Source organism: Benincasa hispida, chromosome 4 (genome assembly GCF_027475165.1).
Source record: "Benincasa hispida cultivar pf3 chromosome 4, pf3_genome.v1.1, whole genome shotgun sequence".
In the NCBI taxonomy this organism is placed as follows: Eukaryota; Viridiplantae; Streptophyta; class Magnoliopsida; order Cucurbitales; family Cucurbitaceae; genus Benincasa; species Benincasa hispida.
This window is the reverse complement of record NC_143481.1, coordinates 63,403,331-63,415,005: the sequence shown is the minus strand read 5'-3', so window position 1 is coordinate 63,415,005 and position 11,675 is coordinate 63,403,331. Positions and strand designations below refer to the sequence as shown.

Here is an 11,675-nt window from a genome sequence, read left to right as displayed (position 1 = left end):
ATGAGTGGATGCACTTGAGGCTACAAGATTTCAAATCAGTAAGTGATTACAACTTCGCATTATTTAAAATCAGTTCAAAATTGTTATTATACAAAGAGAAAATTATTGATGTTGATATGTTAGAGAAGACATTTTCTGCATTTCATGTCTCAAATATGCTCCTGCAACAACAATATCAATAGAAGGGTTTTAAAGAGTATTCTGAATTAATTTCATGTCTTCTCGTGGCTGAGCAAAATAATGAGTTATTAATGAAAAATCATGAATCTCGACCAACCGGAACAACACCATTCCCTGAAGTGAATGCTGTGGATTTTAATAATAATCGTGGTCAAGGTCATGGTCGTGGTCGTGGTCAAGGTGACCGTAGCAGAGGAAGAAATAATTATTATTTCCATATGGTCGAGGTGACACATCGTTATTGTCTCATTTAGATTTCCGTACAGATCAATGTGAACTTGAAGTTCAAAAAATAATTCATTTGCAAAATATAGCAAATCAATTACTAGGTGCATTTATATGCAAATAAAGTAACTAAGTCACATATGTCAGCTGCAAATGTTCCATAAAAAATTGATATCTCAACACAACAAATTGTCACTAATGAGTCTGGAACACACCAGAAGCGTGGTAGACTAGTAAGTTCAAAAGATAAAAATCCTCGGAAAAAAAAAATTAATAATCAAGAATACTTGGTTGAGGATGTAAATACCCATAAAGAAATCTTTGACATGATTAGTGAGGAAGGTGAAATACCTAAAGATAGTAATGAGATTTCAATAAACTATGTCATGTCAAGAAAAAGATGGAATCAAACTAATATAATTATTGACAACATTTTTGTGTATAATGTTGCTCTTGATATTATATCTGAAAATGAGGATCTTGAACCAAAATCTGTTGAAGACATAGAAAAGATTGGTTTCAGTGAAAAGAAGCAATCGAGGCAGAATTAAACTCACTTACAAAACGTCAGGTTTTTGGACCAGTAGTCCGAATACCAGAAGATGTTAAACCTGTGGGATACAAATGGATATTTGTGAGGAAAAGAAATGAAAATAATGTGGTCACAAGATATAAAGCAAGATTAGTTGCACAAGGTTTTTCACAAAGATCTGGTATTGATTTTGAGGAGATATATTTTTCGATGGTGGATGCAATTACATTAAGACATTTAATTGGCTTGATTATGTATAAAAGTCTGGATATACATCTTATGGATGTAATCATAGCATATTTATATGGATCTCTTGATAATGATATTTATATGAAAATCCCATAAGGATTTAAGGTACCTGAAACATATATATCAAATTCTCGAGAATGATATTCAATAAAGTTATAGAGATCACTATATGGATTGAAACAATCAAGACGGATGTGGTACAATTATCTAAGTGGATATTTATTGAAAGAAGGATATTAAAATAATCAAATATGCCTGTCTGTTTTTATAAAGAAATCACAATGTTATTATAATTGTATATGTTGATACTTAAATATAATTGGAAGAGCTTTCAAAGGTAATAGAATATCTTAAGAAAGAATTTGAGATGAAAGATCTCGAAAAAACAAAATGTTGGCTTGGTTTGCAAATTGAACATTTAGTAAATAAAATATTTATTCATCAGTCAACTTATACAGGAAATTTTTTTAAAAGATTTAATATGAACAAAACATATCCATTAAATATTCCAATGGAAGTCCTTTCATTGAATATAAAAAAAGATACATTTCGACCTCGAGAAAATAATGAAGAACTTATTGGTCCTAAAGTATCATATGGTACACTTATATATCTTGCTAATAATACAAGACCATATATTACATTTTCAGTAAACTTATTAGTTAGATATAGTTCATCTCCTACAAAAAGACACTATAATGGAATTAAGCATATACTCCATTATCTCCGAGGAACGATCGATATGAGTTTGTTTTATTCAAATAAATCAATTTTTGATCTAGTTGGTTATACAGATTTTGGATATGACTTCACATGTGGAGGAACTACTATATCATGGCAATCGGTGAAACAGACTATAATAGCCACTTCCTCAAATCATGCTGAAATTCTTGCAATTCACGAGGCTAGTCAAGAATGTGTATGACTAAGGTCAATGACTCAACACATTCGTGAAACGTGTGGCTTGTCTTCTAATAAAAACCTTCTAACAATAGTATACGAAGACAACATAGCTTGTATAGCCCAAATCAAATGAGGATATATTAAAGGAGATAGAACAATACATATTTCACCGAAATTATTCTACACTCATGATCTTAAAAAAAATGGCAACATCACTGTACAACAAATTTGTTCGAAGGATAACTTGGCAGACTATCCCAACTTTTGAAAAAATGGTGCACAACATTGAAAAACGACGACTCGGAGATCTTAAATGATGTTTTCATGATGGAGAGTAAATATATTCTTTTGAAAGTATAAATTATATGACATATGTACTTTTTTTCCTTCATTAGAATTTTTTTCCCATGTGGTTTTTTTTCCTAGTGAGGTTTTAATGAGACATATTTCATATATATAATGGGCATCTAAGGAAGAGTATTATAAATATTATATAAAAATAATAAATGCTCATTAATGTGATGTTTAATGTCCAATGCCAAGTGTCATTTTCTCAATATCACATGTGTTGGCAATGTATCATTCAACTACTTATGCATAATGTCCCAGTGTACCACTTCCTACCTGCCAAAATTCCTTATAAATAAGTGGTCATTTGTGGATTTTGTAGAGATATATACATTCGTGAGAATTCTATTTTAATTTACATATTATCTAATTTTATAATTTTAATTATTTTATGCTTTGAGTTATTTTATTTATTTATTATTATTATTATTATATAAATATTATATTATATTATATTTTCTCCATATCCGTGTTCTCCATAACGTGAAATTATTGAGGGAAAAAGTCAATATCTTTTAAACTTATTTAAAAAACTTATGAGCCAAAATGCATCTTTTAAGACTAACCTATTGGTAGAGCAACAAATTGTTCTTTTATTTCGTCCGCAACCTTTTTTTCACATCATTTCATCGAACCTAAGATTGCTTTACAGTCAAAATGAATTAACCCTGTGGGGACAGGGATTTGAACCTGCATATACATAAGATTTATAAACCTGGAGAACTTGCAATGAATTACCAAAGACAAGCTGTATATGATGAATTCCAGTTACTAGCTAAAACAGGAGCAGATAACCGAAGGATAATTGCCGAGGTAAGAGTGATACCGTTTCTGGTGATGTCGAGACCGGGCAATCCAAGTTTAAAAGAAAACGCTGTGACTGCATTGTTCAAACTTCCAATCTTCAAACAATAAGAGAAAATGCGACATAACACACATTCTAGAATCAGGGAAAACAATGGAAGCAAGAGAATGCTTCAGCAACAATACTTAGCCTATCCATTTATAGTGGACGGGATTAAAATAATAGAAGCGAATCCAGAAGCCATACCAGCATTGAGAGAAGGCAATTCAGCCGAACACGAGATGTTGCCATTGCATTTTGCAATCTAGCTCTGTACAGTGCCGACAAAGCTAGTATGTAGCTGGCTGGGGAAATGACAGGGGTGTGCAAAGATGGTGGAGAGGAAGTTGCCGCGTCTGTTGATAAAAAGAAAGGTTGATGCATTGCTTAGACCGCTTACTAGGAGATGCTTTCAATCTTAGCCATGTTGAATAGCAGAATGAGCTGCATTTTCAGACTGCTGTTTTTCTACAATAGAAGAGCAACACATGATGGGAATAAATTTGAGGGGAAAAGGGAAGATAAGAAGCAGATTAAAGGTGGGAATGGTTACTGGTCGAGTTCAGACTGATAGTTGAACACCCTTGGACTAAGGAGGTGCCACATTATAAATTTCTGAAAGAACTACGGATGAATTAAAGGTATTAACACTTAACAGATAATTGGAAATTCAACAACAAAGAATACTTGATAGAACGGAGCTTTCTATTTACTCATGTAATCCGGCGCAAACGATTCCATTTGCTCGGTGTCCACTTTTTACATTCGATTTACAGGATTAATACAAAAAAATCAAGGTTTTTTTTTTTTTTCTTTTGGAGGGGAGGATGAGAGTGGTTAAGTACTGTTTAACCAAACTGATCATTTCCGCTAGATTATTATGAAGAAGACCATCTGTGAACTACCATTCACAAAGGGCATGGTTTTAAGTTATTTCGTAGGCAACCTATAGCTCCACATACTCCAGCTTGATATGAGAACCCTCTATTTTGTAGTTCCAGCACCAACTTCCGGTATCCTGCTTATCAAGCTCAATTGGATCTAACTGAGCTTCAAAACCTGAGAATTTGAAAAACCAAAAAAGTGAAATATTGCATCTTTTCGACTTTCAGAAATGTTCAACTCTAATGTGAAAGCACGAAGATGTAGAACCTACCAGAAGTTCCTGGTGCAATTTTCAATTTGTAGCCATCTGGAACTTCAAATACATGATTACCCTGCAGAGCATGAACAAGAAAATTCTTAGCACGGCAGATTCTCAATAAGGATGAACAAACTATTACTCCAGTCTCCATATTACGTCTATTACCATGGACTTCAGTTCAATCCAAAGTGTGATTAGAATGACTTCGAAGAGTAATCTTTTTTTAACATTTTTTTCTGAAAATGTTACTAATTTAATACTTAAATATTTCCAAATACTTTCAAGTGTTTCTGGACAATTTAAAAAGATACTTTTATCATATAACCAAATAACATGAAGAATTGAGAAGTGATTTTAGACAAACATCTTCCACTAAAATGTTATATCAAATAAAGTTTCAATAAATATTGAGAATTTTTCCATGTCGACCTTCAACGTCTGTAATTGCTACTACTATGGTTTATTTTAAATGGTCAGATAATTACGTTCGATGCTCAATAAAACAGATTGCTTGATTATTATAATGCTTCAATCTCTATCAGTAAATCTAGTATGGGTTGGTAATCAGTTCTTAATCAACGCTCAGTTCCTCCAGTAAGTAAATGTGTCACTCCTACAATTTTTGGCAACTGAATACTGTATTCATATATAACCAAACCTGTAAAACAACATTCGTGGCCTCAAATTCAGCATTTCCATGCAAAATGATCTTGCATTCCTCGTACCGCTGCACCTCAAGCTTCCAGTAAATATTGTTTTCAGCATTCCAGTCAATTCCCTTATTCAGCACATTGACATTCTCCAATTTACATCTTCCACACCTGACCGTATGAACACGCTCAAAACCAAAACTATAATTCTCAAACAAAAAAAACAAAAAAAAAAATCAAAATACAAAAGTTATAAAGACCTTTGTCCATAGTGGATTAATGATTCCCCATTTTCATCGATCTTCAATGAGCCCATAACATTTTCAGACAATACAATCAAACTCCCATCAAGCTGGAACCGGAAGAACTAGATCAGCTTCATTAATTTACTTCACTAGTGTATGTTCTTGTATGCAAGAATATGTGAGAGACTTGTGAAGGGGCAATCTATACCCAAGCTAGAATCGGGCATCATACCTGAACATTCCTCCACAAAAACTCGGCAACCTCAACTTGCAACTCAGAGCCCCTTGATATCGAACCACCAGAGAACTGAGACATGATATATCAAATTATGGTTACAATTACCAGTGAAATATGCAACTGAAAAACTATACCTAGTCAAACCAGGTCAGATCATTTACATATCTCAATAGTGCTGTTATTTCAGAAACGAAAAACTGCACTTAGAACTGCAGGCAAACCTCAAAATGACAGGGGAAAGTATACGCAGCCAATATTATCAGAGTGGAGAGGCAGAGGCACATAGAATTGGGGCACATTCCAATACAAAGATGTTCTTAATAATCAGGTACTGAAACTCTACCTTCTGCCTAGCAACCTCCCAAAGTGGGCCAAGTGCTGGATGTAAAAGGATGAGATATGGTGGTCCAGAATCAACATATTTGTCATTACTTTCAACCTGCCATAGAAAGGATTAGTTAAGCATGAACGGAAATAGGACAAGATATTTTATTATGAAGCCATAGCTTCCAAGAGAAAGAAAGAGTAAAGCAATTTTTAGAGTGTGCTTAGAAGACGGGTTTAAAATTCGTAAGATAATTTGTAAAATCGATTCTTGGAACAACCTTCATGTTTTTAAAATGTTACTGTTATTATATAATCATTAATTGTTTCTTTTCCAAGTATAACAAGATTTAAATGTGTTATCTTTGTAAACTAGTAAAATAAAACACATGACAGAAAATATCTTCTTATACAATTTAAAAGGTTTATCTACTAAAAATTGAAAAATAAAAACGACATCCAAACAGCTTCTTGGTGTACCCAGAGTAAAATACTCTCCACAGATGAATAACATGACATACCACAGGAACTTCAATATTACACAGTGAAAGAAGATCATGCGCATTTCGCAAGGTATCCAAAAGTGCACCATCTGGAGTCTGGACAAATTTAAAACAAAAAAAACATTCAGGTACGATCATTAATCTATTAGGGAAGTTCAATCATATTGCATGCCACAGTCCAATCATATTGCATGCCACAGTCCAATCATATTGCATGCCACAGTCCCCCCAGGAATATTCAGAACTTGATCATACAAATTAGGATATCAACTTTTGTCCAAGTTTACACTATTACCATGGAAATATAATCATCTAACAGGAATTGTTTAATCTAATTTCTACACTAAAAATCATCGCAGAAGCAATTTAATAGATAGTATTACCTGGTGTAAGGGCACACTAGCATGCTTTCTTGTCTTTTTAGCTGATGATGTGACCCTTCTTCGCTCATTGTACACAATGAAAGTCTCCAGTATGTCTGGTGATATATGTAGTTCAATATCATGAATGAAAATGGCAGATGGGAGATGGGAGATAATGATGAACTTGCACAAAAAAGTAGCATCAATACCTTCTACATCATTATAACATCGAGATGAACTTGTATTAAAGAAGCTATCAGCAATATTTTGCATGGTGCATTCTAGTCGACCTCCAGAAACACTAAAAGTGCATGAAGAAAAACAAGATTATCAGGAAGATGGAATAATGCTACCGTTGGATAAAGTAATCTAATACTCTTAATTATGACATTAGAACTTCACACTTCACATTTGATCAAGTAAATTATATAAAGTAACAAAAGATCAGCATCAGCTATTTGTTGAATTATATACCTATGCTTTCTTCCAAACTGGTCAAAATATGCAACAGGTTTTTTTAAATTTAGCACCATTCCTGGCAAACTCTTTTCACTATTAGTTGAGACCACCTTCTCCACAGCACGCAAATCCACATATAAGATGTTTGTATTAGCAGGGAATGACTCCTGCAGACTACAACAAATAAACAAGGTTAGCTTATCTAAACCTAAAGCATTTTTTCTCTTCCTTACAGAGATTACCAAAGAATTGATATCAAGCACAAAAACCTACATTAAGATGGCTGCTATAGTGTTGACATTATGAATGCATCAATGAGGACTTTAAAACTAATAATTACTATTTTAAAAACTGAAAACATGACATATTGCTGGAGGCTATTGAAATTATTCACTTGGACCAATTCTTTGCAGTAAATTCTGTGTGCGCACTCATAATATGTGTGTGTGTGTGTGTGTAAGCCTTCATGCATATGCAAGCATTCAAGGTTACGAGGATTGCAGTCTTACGTCTGCCATCAAGAAAAGGTCAAGTTACTGAAATTGAATTAGACTAATGATAAAAAAAAATTTAACAGATATAAGTCATCCACCTGACTGAAGAACGAGATCCTTCTGTGATCCCATACTTTTCAAACTCGGTGTACTCAATGCATGACAAACCGTATTCCCACATCCCATCAAGATTCTTCCTCTCAATTAAAACATTCATGCCTTCTGTAGCGCCTGCTATCCTCTTACAAGATGCAAAGCCTAGTTTCTGTAATCCATACAACTCTGATAATGAGGGTATGAAGAAATAAACTAGGTCTCAAATCAGTATAAGTTCAATCAAATCAAGGGTACGATTTTCCAAGAAGTAAATAATCAAGAAGTCTAGAGGAGAAAAATGTTCAAATTCATAAAACAACGTTTGAGATATTAGCAGACATATCCCTTCCATTCCTTCTGTGCATCATAGAATAATGTTAACCGTACATCATCTTACAGATAATGACTTCTGCATTGTGCATACTGATTAATGTCATATAATTAACAACAGACACAAGTACGAGTACAATAACTGGACAATTGATAAGAACTCAGTGCTTGGAATTAGGTAGAAAAACCACATTTTTGGGAATGCAAATCTCTTTAGGTGTTTTCACGATCACGCACCCACTGCCAAGGAAAATCAAACATATACTCTGAGTTCAACTGTGTTATGAACTGACATCACAAGCTACCAATAAATGGCACCACCATCTGTATAATTGAAAATTGGAACCAGAAGTGAAGCTGGTCCTCCAGCAAGTAACATTGTGGGGGGATATGATCATAACCTCCACAGCAAATACAGTTGAATACCATTTGCAATACCGGAACAAAAAAGTATATTTGTTTTTCCTCCATCAAGCTTACCTTTTTTTGTCGCAAACCAATTCCTGACAAGGCCAATAGGGTCAGATCTGTAGCTGCCACAACATTACTACAAGGTCATTAGAGTCTACATCAAGTATAAGCCAGCAGTTATAAGTAATTAAATTACTCAACTTATGATAGCTATATCTTACCTGACTTGCCGAACTGTCGCACCTTTTCTTCCATGGTCATAAAACCACTTAAAGATACCTTTGTCATGTGCAAGCTTCCATATAACACCATGACCACCAGGCTTGCATATTGGAGCAAAAGATTTGGTAACTAACCACAATCCATCATCTGAACTAATGGCTGGAACCAGAGGCTGGAATACATGTATTAAACAAGAAAAGTAAGATTTAAAGATCTTTGAAATTCCAAAAAATAAAGGAAATTAAAATGAGAAATATAATATTTTCATATTAGAATTATGGTGACTTTTATCTGAAGTTTTCCACAGATAAACCTGCTCAAAGAGTTGGAAGTTTGACCGACCCCTTCCAAACCATCCAAATCTTTCACAGAGAGATACAATTCTTTTGTGGTTATTCTTTGCTGAACTTGTCATGATTGCAACAGGTGTAATGCATTGTTTCCCATAGATCTTGTTGTACAAGAATTCTCTAGCCTTGGATAAAAAGTTGAAATGAAACACGTGAGACTTATCATATCCAATCAACCATTAAACGCCTACTGATTGTTTTATCAATCAGATCACATGTGATATACCTGAAGATCTCTTATAAGACCTTCCAATAAAGTCCTACCACAATAAGAAAGCATTGCTGCAGGAAGACACTCTCCTGTATCAGGATCTACCAAACCAAGCCTATCAGCAGAGCCTCCCAAAGGATAAATTTCACCCAACTCAGGTAAACCCTAAAAAAGAATAAAATATTATAAATCACAATTCAATATATATCATTCCTGTGTTAAAAACTATTGCCCCAGCTGTTAACCTCAATTCCCCACAATGCTGCTTGAGATGCATATTCTATATTTTGAGAAAGATCAGGTCCATTGGGTGCATGAATCTCCAAAAATTCACTATCCATTGCCTGGTTCTTTTGGCCAGACCAATTCATAGAATATCTTTCAGGTTTTGAACAGGCAAGAAGCTCTAGAACTTTAATCTGATACCTGCAAAAAGCATGCACTTTCAAAATAGTAATTTATATCTGCCATGTTATTATTTTGATATTACAACCACAATTTGAAAATCATCGGATAATCGGAAGAATGTTATCAGTGTAAACCAAACAGCTCATGTCAGTGGTCTCTGGCGAGGCTAATGTACATGTAATTTTCCCACATTTTTCAATCTTTAGCTCTAACGTTGAATGCAATAAGAATACGTTTAAAGAGCTCCGGTATTGAAAAATCAAAATGAACAGCATCATGGATCATTTAAAAATTATTTATCCCTATCCTGGTCTGAACACTTTTCTAATGAAAGATCAATATTTGAGTTAGACAATCAATGAATGAAAAAAAGAGAAACCCACCACTCCCGTAACTTCAATTTGATTGACGAAGAGTCTAAAAAGAACTAAAATTGTTCACCATCCTTCATGATAAAATGTAAATATCAAACCTAAAACAGAAAAAAAAAAAAAAATGGTAGGACTGATCTGAAACAGAACGGCTGTGGACTGTGGTTGAAGTTAATTAGGAAATAACAGAGTACATCTATTGATGTCAGCTTCTAACACTAAACTAAAATTTTAAAAATAAATAAATAAATAAAAATACTGTGAAACAAGCTTAAACAGGGAATTGTCATCCACAAAGTATAACATCAGCATTTGAACTTTAAAAAAGGGAGAAACATGAATGCATGAACATAGAGAACTTACCCGATGATTCCTCCAATGCAATCATAAAATTTTTCAATCTCTCGTAAATTAACAAAGAGCTTTTTCAAGTCCCTTAACTCTTCCTTCTCCAGAACTATTTCCTCCTTCCCAAATCCCTCATTCCCACCGCCATTGCCATTTACATCAAACTTCTCAATCACTTCTACAAGCGAATAAAGCGCGTGCTTCACCACACCCCTTGCAGTCTCAAATTCACTCTCCACAGACTCAATCCCTAAACTAAGGACATGTTCTTGCCCCGCCGCAACCAAACACTTGAGCAAGAAGCAATCGTAGGGATCCAAGTTGAGCTGAGGCAAAACCCTAGAGAACCAGTTACGGCGAGAATTGAAAAATCGTCTGACTCTAGAATCATGGTCAATGAGTTTCAACTTCTCCTTGATGCTCTTCCTTTTAGAAAGCTTAGTACATAGACCTCTCAGCCTAAGAATCTCTTGTTGAAGGTCATAGTCGGGAGCTGGTGGGGCATAATCAACCGGAGCTGTAGAAACCCGAGGCAAATGTAAAGAACGAGAAGAAGAAGAAGAAGCATAAGAAGAAGATGAAGACAAAGAGAAAGAAGAAGAAGAAGTGAGAGAGAGAGAAGGTATTGGGAGGGAAAGTGAAAAATGTAAGGTTTTGAAAGTTAAAGAGAAAGGGAAATGGTGGTTATGGTGAAGCACAGGGTTGGCCTGTGCCGCCATTGTTGAGAACAGCGAAGAAGAGGGAGAGAGTGAGAATTTTCAGAGGCTTATGGAAATTAAATTGAAAATGGAAAAAGGATAAGGAGAAGATGCGGGAAGCATATGCTTGGATTGAAGGATTAAGGAAAAAAGGAGGAAGAAAGAGAAGAGAGGGTGAGGCTGTAACCGTCAACAACGTCTGGTTGGGGGAGTGAAGAAGAACCCACTGAGCTAGAGCTGGCCCACAAGGATGGCCCAGTTAATATCCCGCCTCTAGATTCCTCCGTCCACGTATATCGGACTTTTTACTATTATTTATTTATTTATTTTTGTTTGGAGAAAATATAATATAATAATAATAATATATATATATATATAAATAAAATAAAATAAATTAACAAAATATAAAATAAGGAATTTCTATAAAATCTCAATTTTCTCCAAGAATTTGGCCGGTAGAAAGTGGATTACAAGGACACTAAGAATAAGTATCTATAAGACATATGGCTATATACATAGAGTGTAGAGGG

The 11,675-nt window shown here is 34.4% G+C and overlaps 1 protein-coding gene and 1 long non-coding RNA gene across 2 annotated transcripts; both read right to left on the bottom strand.

Annotated features, from left to right (window-relative positions):
- Window positions 1-880: 880 nt before the first annotated feature.
- LOC150036877 (uncharacterized) lies at window positions 881-3,399 on the bottom strand. Its single transcript, XR_016529232.1, has 3 exons — window positions 3,264-3,399; window positions 3,004-3,127; window positions 881-1,016 (listed from the first exon to the last, which is right to left on the bottom strand). It is a non-coding gene; the product is annotated as an uncharacterized LOC150036877 (long non-coding RNA).
- A 569-nt stretch (window positions 3,400-3,968) lies between these two features.
- Window positions 3,969-11,378, bottom strand: UGP3 (UDP-glucose pyrophosphorylase 3). Its single transcript, XM_039029458.2, has 17 exons — window positions 10,463-11,378; window positions 9,566-9,746; window positions 9,336-9,485; window positions 9,073-9,234; window positions 8,759-8,931; window positions 8,607-8,673; window positions 7,799-7,965; window positions 7,222-7,380; window positions 6,957-7,048; window positions 6,769-6,863; window positions 6,404-6,481; window positions 5,902-5,997; window positions 5,553-5,627; window positions 5,336-5,427; window positions 5,084-5,246; window positions 4,438-4,498; window positions 3,969-4,340 (listed from the first exon to the last, which is right to left on the bottom strand). The coding sequence occupies exons 1-17, from the start codon at window positions 11,164-11,166 to the stop codon at window positions 4,228-4,230; spliced, it is 2,628 nt and encodes an 875-aa protein (XP_038885386.1). The 5' UTR covers window positions 11,167-11,378; the 3' UTR covers window positions 3,969-4,227.
- Window positions 11,379-11,675: the final 297 nt, after the last annotated feature.

What these genes read in the sequence shown, in the direction of transcription:
- UGP3 (XM_039029458.2), bottom strand. Translation starts at nt 11,166, where the DNA reads ATGGCGGCACAGGCCAACCCTGTGCTTCACCATAACCACCATTTCCCT. An exon ending in GGATCTCGTTCTTCAGTCAG is followed by an intron (nt 7,381 to 7,798) that starts GTGGATGACTTA and finishes TATTTGTTGTAG; the next exon opens with TCTGCAGGAGTCATTCCCTG. An exon ending in TTAATCCACTATGGACAAAG is followed by an intron (nt 5,247 to 5,335) that starts GTCTTTATAACT and finishes TCATACGGTCAG; the next exon opens with GTGTGGAAGATGTAAATTGG.